General features: G+C 36.6%; 1 protein-coding gene across 1 annotated transcript in view; it reads right to left on the reverse strand.

The window, feature by feature from the left end:
- CPNE8 (copine 8) overlaps positions 1-24,683 on the reverse strand; it is a 76,978-nt gene that overhangs the window by 19,217 nt on the left and 33,078 nt on the right. The window contains exons 8-13 of the mRNA XM_026046386.1: positions 23,380-23,483; positions 21,585-21,689; positions 19,770-19,811; positions 14,825-14,900; positions 9,575-9,628; positions 6,815-6,876 (exon numbers count right to left, since the gene is read on the reverse strand). Of these exons, the coding sequence (XP_025902171.1) occupies positions 6,815-6,876; positions 9,575-9,628; positions 14,825-14,900; positions 19,770-19,811; positions 21,585-21,689; positions 23,380-23,483 (443 nt within the window). The remainder of the gene's footprint in view (positions 1-6,814; positions 6,877-9,574; positions 9,629-14,824; positions 14,901-19,769; positions 19,812-21,584; positions 21,690-23,379; positions 23,484-24,683) is intronic.

Here is a 24,683-nt window from a genome sequence, read left to right on the forward strand (position 1 = left end):
CTATTTTGGAAGTCAAATGGGATGACTGGCAAATTAAGTTGGATGACATTTTTAGAAATATTTTCATGGTAATAATGTTACTCTGGAACCAAATTAGAAGCAATGAGTACATCTGRCAGTTCACTATCCTTCTGCTTGTATTCCTACTATAGCTTTGGTTTCTCTTTAACAAACTGACTTAAGGTTGTACCAACTGAACTTAATTAGGCTAACATTATTACTGATACATCAACAATATCATCAAAAATGCAGTATGCATCTATCAGTATAAGAGAGAGATTATTTAGGATGGACATGTTGAGCTGCCCTAATGGTTAGCTCAGATTAAAATAAGTAGACTGGTAGAGAAAATCTGTATTAGATCTTCAGTGAAACAATATACAGAACTGGGTTTCACATGATGCTGAGGACAATTCAACATTTATTGATGTGAAAATTGTGAAAACACTTGCAGTGTTTTCTTTTAATGATCAGTTTAATGCTCTTGGAAGGAATTTACAATTACTGTAATAGGAAAAAAAAAGAATAAAAAGAATTGCCCCAAATCACAGAGAAACTGTAACTGTTTCTTATTCTAGCTGTATGTAGAATATCAGAAAATAAATGGAACAGTCACTACGCAAGTCACATACCCAAAGACTGAAAAAGAAAATGAATAAGAAAAAGAAACAGTCCCAAAACAGAAGAATGAGTTACACACCTACTCCCATAAAATCTTGAAAAATAAAGTTCCTTTTTCAGAGCAATATATGGAGACAATTTTATTATTCCTGCATACATCTCTAAATATCTTAAAATGCAACTACAACATACTAGAGGCAATGCACTATCCAGCACTTCAGAAATCTTCCCAAAATTAATGGCAGAATGAAGGTCAGATTTTAGTTGACATGATTATCCAATGTACACTGAGAAAAACGCCAGTTTACAAGACAAGAATTTCTTACTTGTCTGTGGAAGACAAGTCCTTCTAACTACCCTGAAGTTTATGGTAAACACACACTATGTTTAGGCACAATGAGCTGTAGCACTATTGAACACAACCCTCTGTRAAAGGAAAGAAGGTAACCAACAAAAGGCTTGAMTTATAATAAATATATATAWAAAAAAGTCTAGAATAGCGGTGACTATGAAAAGTCAAGTACTCAGAAATTATTATTAAGCTCCAGAATTTACCCCCTGTCAATCCACATGGTTGTCATTAATAATATGACTAGATACAGTTTAAATCCACCTGTCCCTTCTCCCCAGCAAAAGAGAAAACGATGCTAATTTGAATGAGAAAAGATGTAGGATGAGCAACATTCAATATTTCCATTTATCTGGATAAAGTGAGTTTAGAGTAACATTTTACCTCAGAAGCACAACTCAGGCTAGAAGGCTAGAAACTTTTGCATTGAAGTGCTATTCCTATCCTCTAAGTCTTGCAAATTCTCAGGTCTTGATCTCTTCTGCAGACAAAACAGARCAGCCTAAAAGCTTATCAACTATATCAGAATTTTTAACTGGGCCCCAGCCATTCATGTAAACCAGTATAATTTCAATTCCATTCCTCTTCAAGGCAATAYCCCTTACATTCTAAAGGTTACTCATATATTTGGAAATATTTTGAAAGGAATGTATTAGCTGGCAGACGGAAGAAGAAATCCAATTTTAAAATGAATGTTAATTTTTAGCACAACGTAGCTATTTCAAACGTGGCAAAAGTTTAAATGTGTCTTAAGTTCAATGTGGAAAAATATATGACTAATTATCAATGCGCAACACAAGGTAATAATATGGCACTCGATGTAATATTCATATGCAAAAGAGGCCTCCATTTCTTCCCTTGCATACTGTTATAAAATCCAGCATTATGTAGTAAAAACAAATTAGAATTAAGGGACAAACTTCTATTTCATTCTTCAACTGTCTCTAAAAATCAGCTATATTGATGATACTTATCAAAAGGAACATGCCAACTAAACAGATTCACACTCAAAACATAATTCAAATCAATACTGTAGTCCCAATTTGTCATAGTTATAGCTGTCAAGTTTTCCATTAAAAATTGTTATTAGTTCTAGATATTTCAAATCAATTAAAATGAAAGTTCTGAATATGCAGTRCTGCATAAGTTTTCATTGATAGAGAAGCCAATATGTCTGTTGCAGAATCAGTTTTCTATTCCTTGCCTAGCTAAGTGAAAAGAATAGGGAACTAAAAAAATATATAAAAAATTTTAAAAAAGGATTTGAACACACACTGGATGAGAAAATAGACTGATTAATCATAGAATCATTATGGTTGACCTTCAGACCTTCAAGATCATGAAGATCAAAATCATCGAATGGGGTCAAGTCCAGTTGGAGGCCTGTGGCGGTGGTGTCTCACAAGGGTCAATACAGGGCCGGTGCTGTTCAACTTTTTCATCAATTACCTGGACGAGGGCACAGAGGGCACCCTGAGCAAGTTTGCAGATGACACGAAGCTGGGTGGAGTGGCCACCCACCAGAGGGCTGTGCTGCCATCCAGAGGGACCTGGACAGGCTGGAGAGTTGGGCAGAGAGGAACCTCCTGAGGTTCAATAAGGACAAGTGCAGGGTCCTGCATCTGGGGAGGAATAACCCCAGGCACCAGGACAGATTAGGCGTCGACCTGCTGGAGAGCAGCTCCACGGAGAGGGACCTGGGAGTCCTGGTGGCACCAAGTCACCCATGAGGCAGCAGTGCCCTCGTGGCCAAGGAGGCCAATGGGCTCCTGGCTGCATGAGGAGGATGTTGCCAGCAGGGGCAGGGAGGGGATCCTGCCCCTCTRCTCAGCTCTGGGGAGGTCAAACCTGGAGTACCGGGGGCAGCACTGGGCTCTCCAGTATAAGAGGGACGTGGAGCTTCTCGAGAGGGTCCAGCAGAGAGCAACAGAGATAATGAAGGGACTGCAGCATCTCTTGTACAAAGAAAGACTAAGCGAGCTGGGCCTGTTTTCTCTGGAGGAGAGAAGGTTGAGAGGGGATATGATCAATATGTATAAATACCTGAGGGGAGAATGTAGGGAGGAAGGGGCCAAACTCTTTTCAGTGGTGGCCAGTGACAGGACAAGGGGCAATGGGTSCAAGTTGAAACCCAGGCAGCTCCATCTGCATGTGAGGAAGAACTTGTTTGGTGTGAGGGTGCCMGAGCCCTGGCCCAGGCTGCCCAGGGAGGCTGTGGAGTCTCCTTCTCTGGAGATCTTCCAAAGGCGCCTGGATGCCGCCCTGTGCCCCGTGCTCTGGGTGTCCCTGCTGGAGCAGGGGAGTTGGACTAGATGATCTCTAGAGGTCCCTTCCAACCTTAACCATTCTGTGATTCTATGATTATCTAGTCCAACTGTTAACCCTTCAATAACATATCTGTTAAACYATGTCCCTAAGTGCCTCATCTAGACCTTTTTTGAACACTGACATGGACAGACTCCACCACTTCCCTGGGCAGCCTGTTCCAATGCTTCACCACTCTTTTGCTGTAGATAGAAATTCTCCCTAATGTCTAACCTGAACCTTCCCTGGCAACACCTAAGGCCATTTCCTCTTGCTCTATATGTAGTTATTCTGGAGAAGAGATGGACCCCTGCCTCAGTACAACCTCCTTTCCTTCCTCCAAAACCTGTCAATTGGACTGAGATGGAAATGTATTAGAGATGAGGGAAGGAAGAGAAAAGCCAAAAAAAATGACTCAGTCTCCTGGTCATGTTTCTAAAGAATAGAAATGTATAGTTTTCACTTCATSTACTTAGAATTAAATGTATGAATCACTAAGTATGAAAAGATTTTGTATAAAATAATTTAATGATGAGTATCACCAATCATACATTTAAACACAGAACATCCTACTAAATTGTACTGTATTCTTTTATGAAGAAAAGAGGAAAAGATCTTTAGAAGTGGTAATTATTAATATCACAAGACTTCTTCAATTTGCATTTRCAGAGAAACATACAAAATACCAATAAGAATAATAAAGTATTACTTTTATTCAAATTTGTTTTTATTATTTGTCTACAGAGGGTAGACAATTAGGTTTATTAACTTACAACATCTCTGACAGAAATTTGATAACAGACGTAATCTTAAAAAGGTTACGTATGCACTTACTCAATTCTTGTAATTCCAAATTCAAACATGAAGTTTATGAGAAATGAAGAGGCTTAAACTCTAACAAAATGAGCAGGCAAAACAGGGCATCCTGTTCAACCCCTATTCCTATTAAACTTGAGGATTCCTTATTAAACCTCCATCAATGCTTGTCCAAATCAGAATGGTTCTGTAACAGATCGGCTGTTCATATGAAAAGCTGCCAGAATAATCTCTGTACCACAGGTATCCTTTCATTATCTCAAGTAACTGTCTATCATTCACATTGTCTGAGCAGTGCACAATCTTGTACGGATATTTGGAAAAGGACTCAAAAACATAAAAGCCTTTCCCCAGCAACATAGCTGCCTCAGAAAGAGCATGGCAAGAAAATGCACAGATAAAACTCTATGCAGCAGCATACAGAGTTAAAATATTATTCAGAGGTTACAGATACTGTAATAATTTCAACAGCATATTTGACCTATATATAGCAMGTTTTACCTTCGCTAAACTGTAATAAATTCTAACATGGTCAATAATCGAATGAGATTCTCTTTGTGGAGGAACAGTAGGACACAAAGAGATAAGATGTATTCTTTCCAAATAATTTGAGGCAAGAATTGYAATTGTAGAAAAGTCTATACTTTGTGGTCCAGAAGCATCCTGGACCACACTTCCTTCCCTCTCTTACTGTGTCTTGCTGGCACAGGGCTGACCTTGAGCAATGAGTTTATAAAATTCCCTCTAAAGATCAGCCATAACCACCAAACTTATTAATGGACACATGCCCACAAATCTTCCTATAGGTAYGTGGTAGTGTTCAGTCTACTTGAGAAACAGAAGCCCCATGAAAGGTAGGGCTCTTCTAGAGGAAATAAAGTGATTCCAAAATGTCTGACAGGACAGAAAAAGCCAAGACAGTGGTGACAAATTTGGATATAAGAACTGTTTTGGTGCAGATTCCTAGAACAACTGCAGTATAGACTACTTTTTATAAAATCCAGTTAATATCCAAAATCCTATAAAAAGATAATGGAAAGAATATCAACCCTCCACTTCAGAATACAGAAATAGATGACCTCTCTCTGTAACAGGATATACAATGGAAGCAACTATTTTCCAGCATACTTGAAATCATTTTACCATGGTTGATTTGAAAGTCTGACAGTGAAGGAAGGAATGGCAGGGGCAGACAACAGTCACAAAAGAAGATATCTGATTAACTTAGCAGCAGTAGATTTCAATTATATTCTATTAGATTCTAAATTTTAGAATTCCTTTACATGATGACCTAGAATTTTCCTGAAAGGAAATTACTTCAGTCTTGTTCGGCCTAAAACACTCAGTCAAATCTCAAGTTTTGCAGAGACTTTGCATCCTATCCAAATAAGAGAAATGTCAACCACAAATGAAAGCCCAAATGTTCAAGTTAAAACGTAAATTTCTCCAAAGTTATAAAATAAAAGGTTTAAAAAAGAGGACCTCTACATTCACATTAAAGTGACATTCTCATTTTTAAGTGCTATACATTAAATGCTCTCACAATAATTCYTTCTTGGATGTGGATAAAATAGCAGTGAATTTTGTTTTTCTAGCTTCCACATTAAATTACTTGAGAGAACTGCAATATATCAAAGAGGCTGTTAAACCTTGAAAGAAGAAGAATTTACAGTCTGTAGGAGCCTATGGGTAAGTCAACACTTAGAAGCACATCTCATCCATGATCCATTCCCTCTACAGGTTGTGGTCGTTCAAAACTTTGAATGTAATGGATGTCCAGCTGCTTTCCTGATAATCTCGCTGTAGATAATATAATTACAATTTCTGACAGCACTTTAGCTTAATGAACTTCGATGGAAAATACACTAGAAACAAACTTCAAGCACATTTTCATTTGTAGCTCTACCATAGCTGGGCACAAAGATGAAGCCCTATATTGAAGCTGAAATGAAACACAGACTATTTTTATTTCAACTGAAGCCTGTCACAAAAGAAGTCAGCTGTTTCCTGACAAATAATACATTATCTGAAATATATGCTCTAAAATAAATACAAAAAGAATATTGAAATTGTCTCAAAACTCCATACAAAGAGTCCTTAAGAATTCTTACTCCAACTCCTTARGAAAAAATGTGTTCTGGAAGTGAAGCTAAAAAACCCCCATGAATTTCAGARATTCAATCCCATTCCAAGCCATATTCTAGCCTAAGCCATTTTATGCTTCTGTCTCTACTTTCCCTTTGGGGGAACATGAAAAATRAGAAGTGGATGTTATAAATTTGACGTAATTTGTAAGAAAAAAATGACTTTAAATGGTGAAGTTTCTAAACAAATGCCAATATTAAACACAGCAAAAGTTAGTATGTATTAGGAAGAAACAAAACAGCGTTTTACTATATTGATAGTACATAGGTAATTTCCTTTCAGATAATCCATTTTTCACTGRCTGATGAAAAGTCATTGCTCAACCTCTGTGTTTTCGTGCCATCTCATACAGCATTATAAATGACATTCTTTAATGTATTCACAAACCATATGACCCAATTTACATGAAAAACAATCTGCATTTTTTATGTAATAAAAAAAGTTATGGCAACTAAATGTGGAAAAAATACATCTCTTAAAGATGTCCCTTAGAATCATCATATAAATAAAACATGCATAAATTATAAGTGAATTATACTGAGATTGTGAAAGCAAGAAAGAATGTTGCAAACCACATACCCGCCTTTAATATAGTCAAGGAATGAAACTTCTGTTTCAATTAGGAATGAAAGCAATGTTACCTGAAAGCAAATAAATGAGAGTCAGACAGGAATCATCATTTTCCAATCAAACAAGCAGGGACCTAAGCACAATGGTTTTGGAGGTCTATAGCTAGTTCATAATTTTCTACAGTACTAGGGAAAAAAAGAAGATATAAAAAATACAAAACAATTTCAATAAGCAGTTTTTGACAGGGGAGAGACAAATCTGGAAGTCTACCAGAATTTCTTTTTAACCTCTTCCTTTATTTCAGGGTAGGTTACCATGTGCATGGCTGCCAGTCACTGTACACTGCACCTACACAYTAATATTAGATGCCAGACAATAACTCATCTGTTTTGTATTATAACTGTTTGAAGAACACACCTAGACGGCCTTTTTCATCACATATCAAAAGTAGTACTGAGTACTGATGGAAGCCAAGAACAACAATAACAAGATATCTAGCAAATTATATGTATACATGTAATATGTAAAAATATTTGAAGTGGAATATAGCATAAAAAAATGTGTACATAAGAAATCTCTTTACTTCCATCTTTTAGCATTCTGAAATTATGTGTCTAAAACACTAGTTTAAAATGTTACTAGCATTTCCAGTGTTTGAGTCAATGTAGCTTAAACTTGAAAAGAAAAATGCAGCATTCAGCATCTTCAGATACTGCATAACATTCACAAAGCAGAGAATTCAATCCAAAATGTTTTTGTTTTATTTAAAAGGTGACATGAAACTTTCCTCCCAACAGAAGTAAAAACTGCTTAGCTACTCTAAGCAAAAATATTAGACAGAAATACAAGGAGTAAAAAAGCAGTGCAAACAAAGTGAAATTTTTGATCATAGGTGGCAATTCTTACTTCCTATCTCAYTTCCTTTGTCCCACATTCTCTGTGGAGAATTCTGTGGAGAACTGTGGAGAACTTTAAAACTACCAAAGTTTAAAGCCATAAAATTACTTTGCTAGTTGAGAACAGAAGATCATAACAAAGTCCTACTGGATTATMAATAGCACAGTCTTGAATGTAAGATTAAAACTTTACTAATTTTGCCACTGGACACAGTCATTTTCATGGTTCACTGTTATTACAACAGGTCAGCATGTTCCTATCTAATTTAGGAAAATGTTTTGAGTGAATCTAGTTTAAAAGCGGGGGAAGAAAGCAAACTACCAAAATGATGGAAGCACACGCCTCCCTGCAGACAATAACTGGTGACCTTTCAGTTTTTGTACAGTGAATTTACAGTTTCACTACTTTGTTTGAAACAAATGCTCTCAGAAACATTTCTGCTTAGTATGTTTGTTAGAATTTCAAGTAATATTCTAAGTTATAATGAATTAAGATGGAAAAGCAGAAGTGAGATGGTAGTCAGTGATCTATAACCCCCTCGTTGAAAGTTTTGCAATGCCAACTTTCTACTAGTGGGAGTGGTGGTTTGAAATATTGCTTGGAAATTTAGAACACTGTGGGACAAACTACATCTAGGGCGAAGAATGACAGGATGAAGTAGGAGGGACAATGAAGGCAGAATATAGGAGAGCGACAACTTGGAGAAGCATAAAGGAAGCCTGAAGGCAAAGCAGAAGTGACGAAGAAGAGTTATGAATTTGATGGACAGTGTGAARGGTGATGAAGGGTGTAGAGGTCAAAATAAGAAAGGAAGCTATGAAGCAATGGTTGACAGGGTGATAKAGGAAATTCCATTCCTATCACTAAACCCTTTATCAAAAACTTCACCACAATTTGAGACAAAGGATAAAAAGACACAGTTGTTTTTGTCAGACAGACATAACTAAAGAACCTGCTTTCAAATACAGACAGATATTTGTGAAGTATATTTAGTATATTTTCGTATATATTATATCTTAGTACATTTATAACCCAAATTAATAGGAAAATACAAACACACAATTAATTTTTGCTCTTCTGCACCCTAAGTCTGATTTCATACTAGCRATTTTGAATATATTAACTTTCAGTATTGACTTAAAATAATCAATTTTCCATAAGTTTCTAGCTCACTGATTTAGCAAAACAAAACTTAAAACACTGAGGTCTAGTAAAAAGAAAAAGGAGAAAAAATTAGGTATGTATTAGGTATATGTTTTCTTGAAGAGTAAATATCTAAATGGTAAATTTCCATGGACAACTGCTTTTGCCTATTCTTTTTTTCCATTTTACAAAAAGGTACAGTAAAAATAAATGATTGTTTTCCTACTGATTAACTGAGTTACAAAAGAATGCGAGTATGACAAACTGTTCCTTCAAGGCTACAAATCAGAGTGAAAGCAGAACTGCTGACTGCAGCAGAACTGTTCACATGGAAAAAAGAAATCCATGCTGCATGTGTTTTCAAAAATTGTATATCTAAAACATGATTAGACTTTCCTAGACACAATTCTTCAACCTTTACCTTCATTTTTCATAAATATTATTGCAAGTGTCTTGAATGCTGTAACACAGAAGCTGAGAAAATTAAGAAAAGAATMGTTTGCATTGCTAACACGTAATTCATAATGCAGAATATGGAATATGAATATAAAAAGCAATAAACTCTCATCCAAAATTATAGAAAAAGAACTTTTAAAAGCAATTCTCCAAAACTTCTCGGTAATACAAAAAGATGACTCTTTTTCTAAAGAAGGTTCCAGTGTAACTTTTCTTAATTATATTAGCTACACTATGTTTCAAGAAAAAAGTAATATAAGCATATATACTTACTGTTCCAGAATTAATATACTTTTTCTTTTTTCCTTTTTTCTTTGGATTTATTACCTAAAACAAAAATAAAATGTATATTAAATATACATTAATATATTAAATAAATAAATATATTAAAGTAGTATCATTTATGCTGTAAGAGAAAGTTGTTAAGACACTTTCAAGGGAGCAAGTAGTCTATTTTCAAAAGATTCTAAACATATTTAGCACTCTCCTTACACAGGCACCTCAAAGCTTAGATGCATGCATATTTACAAAACAATGAATATATGTTAATGTTATTATTCACATTTGACAAACACAGGCAACAAGGTAGGAGCGTTAATTAAATTTTGATTCCTCGGTGAACCTCAACCAACCTGACAGCCTTCTAAAATGGAATGACATGAGGGGAGAAGAGTGGATGTTGTCTACCTTGACTTCAGGAAAGCTTTTGACACTATCTCCCATAAAATCCTCGCAGGCAAGCTCAAGAAGTGCAGGATAGGTGAGCAGTGACGTGGTCTGAAAACTGTCYGAACAGCAGAGCACAGAGGATTTGTGCTCAGCAGTCCAGTCTAGCTAGAAGCCTACAGAGAGCAGTATCCCCCAGGGGTCCACATAGCATCCAGTTTTGTTCAACCTCTTCATCAATGACCTGGATGAASGGAGGGAGRGCACTCTCAGTAAATTTGATGACAGAAAACTGGGAGAGGTGGTTGGTGCTCCAGAGAACTCTGCTGCCATTCAGAGGGACCTKGAYAGGYTGGAGAGATGGGCAGAGAGGAACCTCACAAAGTTCAACAAAGGCAAGTGCAGAGTCCTGTAAAGGAGGGAGTAACAGGGAAGAATAAMCTCAGTACAGGTCAGAGAGTYGACTTGCTGGAAAGCAGCTCTGCAGCAAAAGACCTGGGGATCCTGGTGAACAAAAAAGTTARCCATGAGCCAGGAATGCGCCCTTGTGTTCAAGTAGGCCACTTGGTAGTAGSGGGGGCTTCACTGGGAAAAGTTGTCAGCAGGTTGAGGGAGGTGATCCTCCATCTCTACTCAGCTCCGGTGAGGTCACATCTGGAGTACTGTGTCCAGGGTTGGGTGCCCCAGTACAAGAGGGACTGGAGAGAGTCTAGTGGAGGGCTACAAATACGATTAAGGGACTGGGGAATCCCTCATCTGAGGAGACACTTAGAGAGCTGGGCCTGTTTAGCCTGGAGAAGGAAAGACTGAGAGGAGATCTGATCAATATGTATAAATACCTGAGGGGTGAAGGTACGGAGGAGGGGGCCAAACTCTTCTCAGTGGTGGTCAGTGACAGGACAAGGGGCAATGGGTCCAAGTTGAAACCCAGGCAGCTCCATCTGCATGTGAGGAAGAACTTGTTTGGTGCGAGGGTGCCAGAGCCCTGGCACAGGCTGCCCAGGGAGGCTGTGGAGTCTCCTTCTCTGGAGATCTTCCAAAGGCGCCTGGATGCCGCTCAGTGCCCCGTGCTCTGGGTGTCCCTGCTCGAGTAGGGGAGTTGGACTAGATGATCTCTAGGGGTCCCTTCCAACCTTAACCATTCTATGATTCTAGCTCATTTGTTTCCATCTTCTCCTCACTATTATTTGAGAAATGGGAGAGTTTCTGTTTTTGGTGCAATAACAGCATCTGGCTGAGAGAAAAGCAAATGCAGTGAAAGAAAGACCCATTTTCACACTGCCCCAAAATGGAAACAAGCTAAGTTACTTGATGAAAATGGCCTAGACCACAACCTGGTCAGTACTGCAGAGGTTCAATGATTTCCCAGTATATATGAAGCTTCAGAGAACTATCAAGCATTAAATAATTTTCTTGAATATCCTGAACTCATTTCTGCAAATTTTTCCACTACTGACATGAAAAAAAACATTTCCCTTCTAAATATCTATCCACTCAAAGGCAAGTCTTAGTCAGATTCATTACAAATACATTAAAGATGTATTCCTTTTTCACTCAAAATGGTGCATGGAACTGGAAGAAAAACATTATTTTGTTAATTAGGTTGATCAACCTCCCGTGCAACCATGAAATTCAAATCTTTGTGGCTTACTGCCAAGTTTTACTGTAAACTACTCACAGATGTTCTCTAAATGACAAGGAATGAAAACAATCCCAATAGAAATATTGGCCGCTTAACTTCTATAAAATATTTAAACTGTTATGCCTGAAAAAAATATTAAAATAGGTCTTCCACAAATTTCCCCCCACTCAAAATGAAATTTCACTTAAAATTTTATTCCCTGTGGAACAAAGAACAGCTCTAAAATGTAAGGCAGAGCTGTTAAGGAAATCTCAAAATATCATTTGAGATCTCCAGAATTATCTATATGAGAGTGATTCTCTCGTTCCCATATGCTACATCATTATCTCTTCAAAGATTTTATTGTCTTACATACAGACACAGCCCTCCAAGTCTCTYAAGAAAGCCCCATCACTTGCTCTACTTCTTAATTAACAGTGGCTGGAAWGGTGAGCAATGAATTAAATCTATGTAGAATACATACACACAACGCAATAATTCTTGTTGAATCAGTCTTAGCCAGAAGGTGAGCCCTGCTGATTCTTGCCCAGAGAGGAAGAGGAAGGTAACAGACTGCCCGCCTGCCCTGTGGCCCTTCATACACACAGCTATCCAGAATCCAGTGGTGAAGCCTGAGCTAGCAGCACACGTCTTGCCAGAAGTCATTAATGGCCCAAGAACAGATTCATCTGAATCTTCTGCTTCAGATAACTTAACAATTAGCTTCTTTGGAATTGCTAGGGAATGCACTGGAGTTTGAAGTGAAATATYACGGAAAAAAAGGTATCTACTTTAGACCAAAAATTACTTAAAATACAGCTTGCCTCTGTCTCACAATTCTAGATATTTTAATTACGATAAATATTTATGTTCTTTGTTTTTGCTGAAATTTCAGGTAGTTTTATAAAGTAAACTTTTTATTTTAACCTCTGAAAGCCTTCCACTCATGCACTAACCTAGAAAGCCACAGGAAATGTTAGCTATTAAAAAAAGGCAATCGAAGAGAGTTTGTTATAGTTATCCTAATTGCCAAATATAGGACACCCAGTCAAGCACAAATTTCTCTGCCTTAGGTCTGTTTCTAAATGCAAAACAATTTAAAAGGAATTTGTTAAATCCCTTTTGTTCTGATATTCCAGAGACTGATCTAGCAGAAGCAGTAACAAAGCATAAAAGACTGTGGTGCGGAGGGGGATTGTGGTGTGGGGATTAAACACAGGATGCCCAGGAACTATATTTAATAAAATAAGTCATCGTTCAATAAGAAACTGCAAATTATTTCAAWGGTATGACACAATACTCCTAAGAGTCAGGTCCGTCATACAAAAAGAGATCATAATCTTGATTATATCATGATTCAATTAACTGAATTTGTAAAAGAATTGGAAAGGAAAAAAAAATACTCTGCTCATGGTATTAAGAATGGTTTTATAAAGATATTTGCATAACAGCCAGTCRGTAATTTCACCAATCTGCATTCAAACTAAAGTCTTAACCTAGGAATTGATTCCACTATCAGATGATTCCACTATCAGGACAGATAAAGAGGCAATAGGAGTGTTACTTCTTGAGACTGCTAGTTATGGAACCATCCCCAAAACAGCCACAGTCCATGTGAATCCACAAGTCATGAGGGGCATTACTCAGCAAAAGGATCCAGAGCTGCAATCACCTTGAGGGTCCTGGAGAACGAGAGAAGATGCTTTACACGGACAAGACTACACTAAAGTGACACTACACTTTTTCCTGGACAAGGAAATCCTACTTTCTGAATGGCATATGTGACTACTGCTGATACAGCTGCTGGGAGACGTAGATACTACTTCTTCTTGGAGAGAGTAGATAGAGTTCTTGGTAATCTTGACTTCTACTAACATCTGAAGGCCTGGAAGAGTGCCACCAAAGAAACACAAACACAAAATACCATGTCCAAGGCAGAAAAGAAATGCAGCATGCAAGAAAGAAGAAACACTTTGAAGGACAAGCAAAACAACAGGATTATAGGCAAAGAARTCCTGAATCTCTAATTCTTTTTACATAATATACTTGGTATGCATTACCCAAGGTAAATTACCTTGGAACCTTAGGTAAATTTTACCTAAAAAGGTAAAAAAGGGCCYATTTCACTCTCTCAAGACATTTCCACATATAGTACACAGATCTTTAAATTCATGACTGTTACCTGAAGCACTCAATRTAAATTTCAAAAGCAAACTCTTCTAAGGCTTCTTGTCCATGCTATCTAGGAGTCCATCAACAATAAACACAGCACAGAGAATACTCTGCTAAATGCTAGATTTTTCATGCAGTAATGAATTCAAAGTGATTTAAATTATACACAGAAACAATGAGGTCTAAATAATGACGATGAAATTTACTGGATTTGCAAGAAAAAAAAGCCCAGGTTAGCACTTCAGAACATTCAGAACAATTCATTTTGGAAAAAAAGAAATCTGTATTTTTGCAAATCCAAATAACCCAGACTCCATTGGGAAAGAAGTTTTAAATTAGTTATGTGTTAGAACCACAATAAAGAACCCTGCACAATTCTGAGAGCATGGAGGAGAAAAGAAAGAATATTAAACAGGAATTTGCTTGTACTCTATATTTACCTACAATACACAAAAAGATCTTACCACAGTGGAAGGAATGTAATAATAAAAAAATACATAATTAAATTGACAACTGTATTATCAATCCCAGCACCTGACAGATGAACTCAGTGAAGCCTAACACCAGATGCAAATTTTAAGCCAAAGATACATCTGAACCAAAACAAACAAAAAAAACCCCAGCTATTGATAAGTAAGCTGAGTTATCACTTGTACTTCTAGAATCAATACTTAGTGAAAATCTAATGTTTCCTCTTAAAAACAAATGCATATAAATGTACTTCTTGTATAGGAATCATCAGATATTCTTTGTTTCTAAGAAACTAGCATGCAAAACACAATGTGTAACAGCCGATAATTATTTTGGGTTTCTCCTTTTATGAAGGACAGAGGGCCTGAGTGTTGTGTATGACTTAGAGCAAGCACTGGGCTACTCCTATTTGTGTCTAAGCAGTTTGCCATTTGTTTTTCTGTTCATCAGCTGTTACACATTGTGTTTTCCAACACGATTCCAACAGTTTGATTCCAGCAAGCACTGTGTGTGCTTGACCAGTTTGCCATTACAATATTGAAAGTCTTCTCACTTATTTCCTTAAAGTGAATGAATATACTCACAGTACTTACCTCATACACATTGAACTGAGATTGCCCTCTAGATAACTCTCGATAACTTGTTGTGAATTCTCCAATGAAATCATGGCTGTATTAAATAATAATAAAAAAAGTTTTCAAATGACATGCACAATATTGATATAAATATGCATTGCATATATATATGAAAAAGAGAAACACAGCCATTATGAACTGATATCTGTTAAGTAAGGATATACAATGGCGAAAGATATAATTTACTTAAATATTTTCTCTTTCATTCTGTTGCATCTTGACTCTACTAGCAATAATAATTTACAGATGAAAATTATTAGATTAAATCTTTCTGAAAGTTCATGCTTAAATTACTCRGGCACGCAACGAGGACTAGGCTCTAGGTTTGTGATCAGTCTTACGGAAGCTAACAAAATTAAAAAGCCAGAACAAGCTCTCAACATTTATAGAATCTAAAAAGCCAGAACTATTCACAATATCATCCCTGGCACCACCAGGGGTGAAGCCAGGAATGTCTCCACCAGGAATGCCAAGGRAAAGGAGACCCTACAATGTCTCTTTTTCTTATGTCAATAAACAGAGATACATCAACTGAGCTAGAAAGACTTAGTCCCTCTGAATTATCACATTAAAAAGGTGTTAATATAAGAAGAAGCCTCTGAGTTTTTTGTGCTTAGAAGACCATCAGCTAAGAATCTGGATCTGAACACTCACTGTTCAGGTGGATATAAGCCCCCTGCCACTAGGCTAGCTCTGAGAGATGACTGCTTGTAGGTCATTATTTGCCCTTGCTGGCAGAATAGATATTTAAGAAAATCAAGACACATCTCCTCAGTATTCATGAGGATATATCAACAGATCGCCTGATATGAGTCCCTGTTCYGAGATTCCAAGACAAAAGATCTTTCTGATTTTAGGTCTCCTAACACCAAATATTCCTAAGATTAAAGATCTTTTTCTATGATTTGTATATTGGGAGAATAATCAGTGATTTGTATCTCTTACTTTCTCAATCTCACTCTTCAAGTAATCTCAATAATCACTTGAACCCCAACTATTTCAAAATGCTTTTAAATCTGGCACTGCTTTGCGGTGCTGAAAAGCACTTTCAGAATCGTATTAACTTTGATTTTTTAATGATCCGAAGGAAAAAAAATGAATGAAAGGGAAATCATTACAGTCAATGAATAAAGTAACAAAYGTAATGATTTATATAAATCAGCTAAGCAGCAGGAGAAGCAAAGTGACAGGGAAGGACACAAAATAAAGTGAGAAAACCTGGAATCTGAGCCTTAAAAATCTCTTGTAGTGTTTAGATTCTCACATGAATACTTTGATGGCTCTTTTATCATTGCACTCTGTTATCGTGCACATTGCACATATATAAAACTATAAAGTTTTAAAATAAAGAAAAAAGCCCACAAACTTAATTCTACATTATAGAGCATAAACACCAAAACTCTGGAGCCTTTTGTACATATACATGCTACCTAACAATTTCCCATTTATAATTTCACAGTTGAACATTAATGAAATTAAAAACAAAACAAAACAAAAAAAAAAAAAGAGAAATAAAAACACAGGAGCATTGCTGTGAGCTTAGCATTCACACAGCCCATAATTCAGACAAAGGAGATAAGCAGTCTGTGCTCATAGGGACTTCTCAAGAATAACTTTCCTCAAACTTCAGTTCTCTTTTACAAATCCGGAGCAAGGTGCTCCAATACAGCTGGTTAATTAAACTATTCTTTGCTGATAAAATGACAATACCTCAAGCAACGTGCATCTACCCTGGTACATCACTTACTAGAATTCAATAGCATGATGAGTGTGATAGCTCTGTTACTCCCACTCAGATGATTTGTTCAAGGTCACATGTGAGTTAAAGAATTCCTTAAAGACACTGTTTTCTGAATTCTTAGGTCCATTCTGCACCCACAAGACTAATTTGCCATTGAAGTTTTCATGTCACATAGATCAGTAATGTCTGAATCTTCCAGATGGTTTCAGAGAGATGTGTGAAGTCAAGAATTCAGGACCAAAAATACTATCAAGCTTATAATTTTGTTAAATATGTACAAAATTTAAATATATATATATATGCACAAAGAAGCAAACTTTATAAACAAAGTGTGCAGCTCTCCGGAAGGAAACTGCATGTCTTACTATTCTTCCTTTCGTTATATAACATCTGTCTATTAGTTCTTCATTGACCAGGAGAACATTCAAAAATAAGAAGTGGTTTTGTTTCACACAAGTGGGCTTGTCTGAAGTTAAAAATGTAATTTTTTTTGACGTCTTACATGACCAAACATTTCTGGGGATTTTTACAGGTCTTGGCAGCCATAGAAAGTAAAAATTATAACAAGTGTTTCACATTTTGGTAGTTTTAGCATGGAAGCTTGTTAGAGACAAACATTAAATATTTAAATATGCTAATGTTAAAAAAGTCTAGTGCTAAATTTCAGACAAAACATTTTAAGTGTTGTTTAAAAATAAACAAAAATTAAGAATATACAATTTATCTTAGCAATGTAAATCATGAAAAAAATCACAGTAAGAAGATCAATGCAAACCATGTTGGAGCAGTTTCCCAAAGCACATGTAATGGGATAGAAAAAAAACAAACAGAACAAAAAACCCAGCCTAGTTGAATAAAATAATGCAGAAGGAATGTTTTATTACTGAACAACCTGAAATATTTAGTGTGACTTGACTTKGCTCTCTAGCATGTTCTCTGAAGATCTTTTAAAGGTTGTCTCCACCCAGACTACACCGAAGATGAATGATTCAGTGAGGTGATCATCCATCTTTATAAACAAAGGGTCCATCAAAGGGGAAATTACTGTAAACTGTGCAACAGAAGCACTATATGAGAAACTGATGGACTATTACAGGCTTCTTAATGGGATTCATCTCAGATACATTTGGCAACATCCATGTCAAATTAGCCATTTAGGTTTTACTTGATCATTAGCAAGCCTCAGGAACCACCAAATGGCTTTTATTCTGGTTAGAGTGGACTCCAACAGAATCCAGAAGACTACTTTTCCCCAATGGTTCCTGAGGCAACCTGAAAGACCAGTTTAGTCTTGTTGACCGATTTTTAAATGGTCTGAAATCACACACACAAAAAAAAAACCCTAAGTGCTGTCTCTTATTTCTGAGAAAATAACATGTAAATATCAGTTTTCTGTCTGCTTCTAAATTCAAAAACTGGCAGAAAGTGGCTACAAACATCATACAACTAGAATAACAAATAAAATCAAAATACGTCAATAACGTATTTTGAGACTTCTTTGCTAGGTATTCAGATTTAGATGCAAGCAAAAGCAGATTTCTTTCCAAACATTTGGGACAGTATTGAAACTAATCACTGCTTGAACTCCATTGTGTGTTGAACTCACTGAAAGTGTGAACTCACTGAAACTCACAGTTTCAGCTATAGACTGTTATTTGTCAGATTTAAGTTTTCCTTTTAATCATACTTTAGTTTCAGATTCTGGAGCAAACAGGATAGCAAATGGAGTTTGACACAGTAATTGACTACAGTCTTTGGCTTTTATTATTTTGGAAATAGCATTTAATTAGTCATTTCCAGGCTATTTGCAAAAAATATTATAGTTTGTATGCAGAWATGTAAATACATCACATTGGAGGAAGAAAGAATGTTAACAGAGATTCTTCTTTACAGTGATGCACAGACATTTTATTAATGCAGCTTTGTTAGCTTCATTCTTCATATTTTTAATTACTAGAATATGTTATTTTGTCACTCCAGGAAATATCTAATCAAGAAAGATGAATTTGCAGTAGCAGGAGGCATTTATGTGATGTGATCTAAACACGCAATGAGAATGCTTGTAAATCCACAGGCTTCACAGTGGAATTGAAGAGAAAGGCATAAACCAAGTGTGCTGAAATTATTTTTTGCCCTTGGCTACAAAGAAGGAATGATGGGATCCATTTGCTTATTACTGTTACGAGATTGACTGTGCCATACCAGCACAATATAATTAGTTTTAACACTAGAAAGAATGCCCATTACCTATATTAAATATATTATTACATAATAAATAATATACTCTTAAAAATTCAAATGCAAGGAAATAATTAAGACAGACAAGCTTAAAGACATATAAAAAGTCACATATCTATGAATTGCATATAGTAGTGCCGGGATTTATGAGTATACGTTCTAATGAAAATATTGGCTTAGAAACTCAAATATTTTTTAAAAGAGCAAAAGATCTCAATCCTGTCTGATCAAACATAATGCTTATTTGACAAAGTAAGACAAGTTGAAAAGTTTATTTCCTTAGATAGCAAAGTGGACTCAGTACAGAAAGAGCATGAAACGTAGCCAACTGCCCCTCTTGGAATGACCATCCACTTCTTATTGATGTAGTTATTTAAAACTTCCAACTCCAGAGTTTAAAAATATCTTTGGAAGAGGACAGGCAAGAAAATGAATATTTAAACTCAATTTCAAATTATGGTAATATGTAGTTTCCATGAGGCAACTGTGAAGCAGCACATGCCAAAGCTATTGCAGGCTCAGCCATTTTTATCATCCTTTAAAAAAGGTCAATACTTAACCAACCAATATATTAGATTAAGAAAGAAGCAGACTGTTGAATGAAGGACTATTCCTCTTTTTATTCACCTAAATAAGTATTAATACCAATGAGATTCACAAACTGGTTTTGTAGAACATAAAATATTCAGTCATGCTTGTTCCATGTATAAATTTACACACATGGCAACTGAAATGTACTGACAAGTCCCCAGCTGCAAATAAGAGAGCTACAGCACTGCAGAACTTTATTTTCCCCAGTACCCGCACCTCTAAATATTGCTAAACCATATCTGATAGCCCCATTCTTGCCACTGTATGTTTATATATTTTTAAAAGTATGTGCATGCATAACACTAAGCATTAGCAATGGAAATAAGATCTTACCTTCCATCTCTATCCCAGTCATATACTTCTACTTTAATTGTTCTGAAAAAATATAAAAACAAATAAAATGCTATTAAAATGTGCTTGGATTGACTTTAATACTTACATTTTGAAAGCATATGCAGGTAATCATCTACATTACATCCCAAAAGAAGAAGCTTCCAATCATTTCTTATGGCAAAATTGTAAGTAACTCAGGTCACCCAATATATTTTAATTAAATTAGAGCAGAAATYGATGAAACAAACTCATTAGAAGATTAACCAACCTAGTCTTACTTACTGTATTTGAATTTGCTATATTCTTCTGTAAGGGATATTCAAAACCTTAAAGAATTAGAGACGTTTTAATGAAAAGTAACAGAAATCTTTTGCTAGTATCTGGAAAAGGAAACCTACTGCTGGGTAGATAGTTGGGAAGTGCAGAATTTTCAGAGGATAAAATTAATRAACAGCACAGTTCACACTAAAAGCGATATTCAAAATACAAAGTAATGTRCGCTTAAAGCAGTAAGGGAGCCAAACTGGTAGGCTTTAGTTTCTGAATAAAAACAAACAAAACTACTCTTGTTCAGAATAAAGCTTGAATACGGCAGACAACTCGGTATGAATCTCTACTAAGCATTCCACAGTAGTGAAAATAATGTGTGTCCCATGCACGATTTTGTGAAGGCCTCATCTGTGCTCCTTTAAAGACTGCACTTTTCCAGTCTCTCTTTTGACTTAATAGCAAACCAAGAGGATAGATATTTAATCCTTCCATTCACCATCAGATTATAGTAAGCAACCTGCCTGCCTTCCTAGAGCTGAAGAGGGCTGGCAGATGCTGGGGCAGAGGGAAGGGCAAGGGCAGACCCTGGGAAACAGTTTTCCCTGAACTGACAGATTGTGCTCAACACTGTAGGCAAGTTCAACCCCCTCTTAGCGAGCCAGGAGCTGGGGGGCAAATTAGGTTATAAAATGCTAACACTAACACAAACAGCAGTGCAAACATTAATTTGGCGGAAGAGCTAATTAGATTTTATTTCATTACATCAGAACTGAACAGGACTAGAGCTCTCTGCTCTTCCAGCATTCTTGCTTTGTTAAGTTCCTAGGCTTTGTTTCTAGGATTGACCTCAGTTGTTCACACTGCAGCCTACACCAACGTTGAGTTGTCCCTTCCATGAAGTGACTGGGCTGTGGTTCACCGTGACGGTCAGCTGCACCATGTCACCACTACAGCAACACAACATGGTCACATTTATTTCACGATCTTCCACAGGGATCAACAGCCCCATTCAACCATACTAGGGAATGATTATAATATTAGCAAGCCATACAAASCTCAGCAAAGTGTTAACAAGTAACAGAAAGGATTCAGAGTAAAAACAAAGAAGTATTTTCATTTGGGGAGAAGTGTATTTGGAATATCTATCCATTAGAACCAATTTATTTTATAAAAATATTCCCAAAGTTCACAAAGAAAAACTTTGAAACTTTAATTTACTTAGAAAGGCAATATCACAAAATGTATTTTGACTAGACATCCATCATTTTACTTCCAGATTTCAGAGACTGTTGCTATTCAGACAGACAAGCCACACTAGTAAGTTCACTTATATGAGTCAATAAGACTTATATTTCAAATTGTCTTACAAATTTATGTTCAAATATCTACATGATTTAAGAAAGGAAACATGAATTCTCTGTTCCTTTCAAAATGCTTATTAAATAACCTAAATTACATTAATAACTGAATTTAGTAGAAAATGCTTCACATAAAAGAATAGATAAGTTAGGGGAAAAAAATGTTACTCTGTTAACTGTAGCTTACCGGTCATAGTCCCCATTACACAGCGCTCTGACAGAGATCTTGAACGCCTGCCACACTGGATTTAATGTATTTTTTACCACTTCTGTTTTGTGGCAGATGGTAAAACTGTAATAGAAAAGGTATATTTTGTATTTATTTACTGCTTCTTTGTAATCAAAACAGGGAATAAAAGTGCTGAAATCTGTATTCATTGACATAACACACAAAAAAAATCTAAGAAAAAAGAATCAAAAAGCAACCAGAGCAGAAGGGAAGCAATACATACTGAGGAGGACAGACCTGTCTGAGAGTAATTTATTGTTTACAGAGTAGGGTGCTAGGCGACTCTAAGCCCCATTTAAGAAACAAAAACAAAACAAAACAAGCAAACAAACAATAACTTCCAGGAGAATACGACCACTCAGTGAGTTATGTTTCAGCCAAGAGCACTCTCCATCCCACTTGTTTAAACAGCCCATTGTCAATGTACAGCAGGAATCGTTGACAGATCCAGAAAGAAATCAGTCAAGYGAAGACGTGACGGTATGATTTTAACCAGGAGTGTCTCAGATAAAGCCTATAAGCCTCCGTGAGGTCCCATGTTTCCCCTCTCCCAGATAAAATATAATAAATTGCTTTAATGCATTCTGCTTCCTCTGAATGATGCAGAAATAAATCTTTTTTTATTTTATTGACACCTAGGGTAGTGTTCACAAAAGGAAATAGGAGGAAAAAGCACCGTCAAAATCATTACTGAAACCCTACAGACACRTAATTAAAGTTTCTCTTAAAAGGAAGACCTTCCTTATGCTCCAAAGGTCTATTTATTTTCATTATTAGGCCCATCTGAAGCTATGAGACAGAGAGAGAAACATCAGCTCCAGTAGAAGCAGTTCCTAACCTCCTGACAGACTCAGAGTAACAGAGAAAGMAGCCCACGTCCTTCTTAGGGGTATTTGAGGCCAAGAGCAACCACACATACCAGCATTCCCAACATCACCYAGAAATATTCTACTAACGAACTTAATATCACAAGGGAGTCATAACTCCTTAAGGCTTGCAATTTAAGATATGCAGCACTTTTTTCAGAAAGCTGGCCCTATAGATTTCCTTCAGAAAAAAAAAAAAAAAAGAAATACAAATAGGGAACAGACATGTATATACTCAAACACAGAACTTTTCCAGTGAAACTGCTGCAATAAGTGAAATAGTACATGACTAGCCTTTGGTTTGAGACAACACTGTATGTGAGGATGATCAGATTCCAACAAAACTTAATACACCAAAGACCCCCACATAAGCAGTAGGTAGACCAGAAGGGAGCATGTCAGGCTTTAGCAGCAGATCTCATGAGACTGATCTGCATTAATGAACTAAAGTATGGATGTAGCCAACATCTACCTCTAAATAATATATTGTGTTGTGAAGTATTTTCAAATTTTTCTATTTCCTAGAATTCTGTCAAAAAGCTAAAAGATAGCTCCAAATTTTCAGTATAAAGAACTTTTGTCTAATACAATTCATGAGCATTAGCATAGTCTACATTTTTTTTCTTGAGAATTCTGTTTCACTTTAAGGCATGCTACATATTAGCAAAATTCATACATTTAATAATTTTTATTATTTTTATTTTCATAGTGCTCCATCCACCATATGTTCAAATCATAATATCCTTAGTTAGACAATATATTTAAATTCAATAAACATTACCAAAGAAAAAGTTTAATCAGACAAATATCAAAAAATGAAAACTATATAACCAGCTATAAATGAGTTGCCTTCTGTTAAGCAGTAGAAAGAGTTAACATCCAYCTACCTGCCATCTTCATTGCTCCGATGAAATACAAGGAAAGGATCGGATTTCCCAAAGAAGTCCTTCTTGTCTAGTTTGTTCGCACAAAATTGCATTAGAACTGAATCCTGAAATGGACAACATAGGAAAAATAGATACAGAATGCAATTTGCAAACATTATAAAAGGAATAAGACCAAAAATAATTGACTACTAAYCATTCTAATAGAAAACAAGCAGACAACAGCAGAGAGGTATTAGCCTTCAAGATGATCCCTACCTATTCACATTCTTGCAATACAAATGTARTATGTACATTGTAAGATACAACCAAGAAGTTGTAGCTTCTTGGTACAAAGTGTCCCAGGATTTTTCTAGTATTTACTCACATCCAAATTTGCATACTAAAGGAAGTAAACACACTGGAGAGGAACACATTCTAGAATGAATTTCAAGAACTCCTCCAGTGAGAGGAAGGAGGAAACAGGACTAGGCCTCATTCATTCATTCAACTAGACTTAAATGTGTCTGTCTCTTCCCCTGTAAAGCAAATGGCTAACAGATTGCTCTGAAGTGTGCAGAAGTTTCCACAGAAACACAGGAGATATCAACTGCATCAATTCTCATGATATATAAGGCAGGCTGGTCACACATGGTCATCCTTTAGGGCAGTGTCAATTACGAGATAAGAATGCCAGGGAGGCTATAAATTCAAGACCTAAAGATAAAGCTGGAAACTCACTAGCTGACTGAAGCAAAATCTACTGGAAAACTACGTTCCATAAACAGGTCTACAGGTATATCAGCAGTAACAGGAGGTCAAATGAAAACATTTTTTTTTTCTGATTGGGACAGTCCAGAGCAAGGAGGGTTCATCTTGACAGAAAAGGATTGAGTAAAGAAATGGAGGAATAACCCTAGACACAAGTACAAGCTGGGGACTAACCTTCTGGAGAGTGGCCCTGCAGAGAGGGACCTGGGTCTCATGGTGGACGACAAGTTGACCATGAGGCAGCAGTGTGCCCTGGTGGCCAAGAAGGCCAACGGGATCCTGGGGTGCATTAAGAAGAGCATCTCCAGCAGGTCGAKGGAGGTGATYGTCCCCCTATACACAGCCCTGGTGAGGCCACATCTGGAGACTGTGTCCAGTTCTGGACTCCCCAGTACAAGAGGGATGTGGAGCTGCTGGAGAGAGTCCAGCGCARGGCTACCAGGATGATCAGGGGCCTGGAATATCTGCCATATGAGCAAAGGCTGAGAGAGCTGGGCCTGTTCAGCCTGGAGAAGAGAAGGCTGAGGGGGGACCTGATCGGTGTCTATAGATACCTC

The sequence above is a fragment of the Nothoprocta perdicaria genome, unplaced genomic scaffold, assembly GCF_003342845.1.
Source record: "Nothoprocta perdicaria isolate Ctin4 unplaced genomic scaffold, notPer1 scaffold_44, whole genome shotgun sequence".
Classification (NCBI taxonomy): domain Eukaryota; kingdom Metazoa; phylum Chordata; class Aves; order Tinamiformes; family Tinamidae; genus Nothoprocta; species Nothoprocta perdicaria.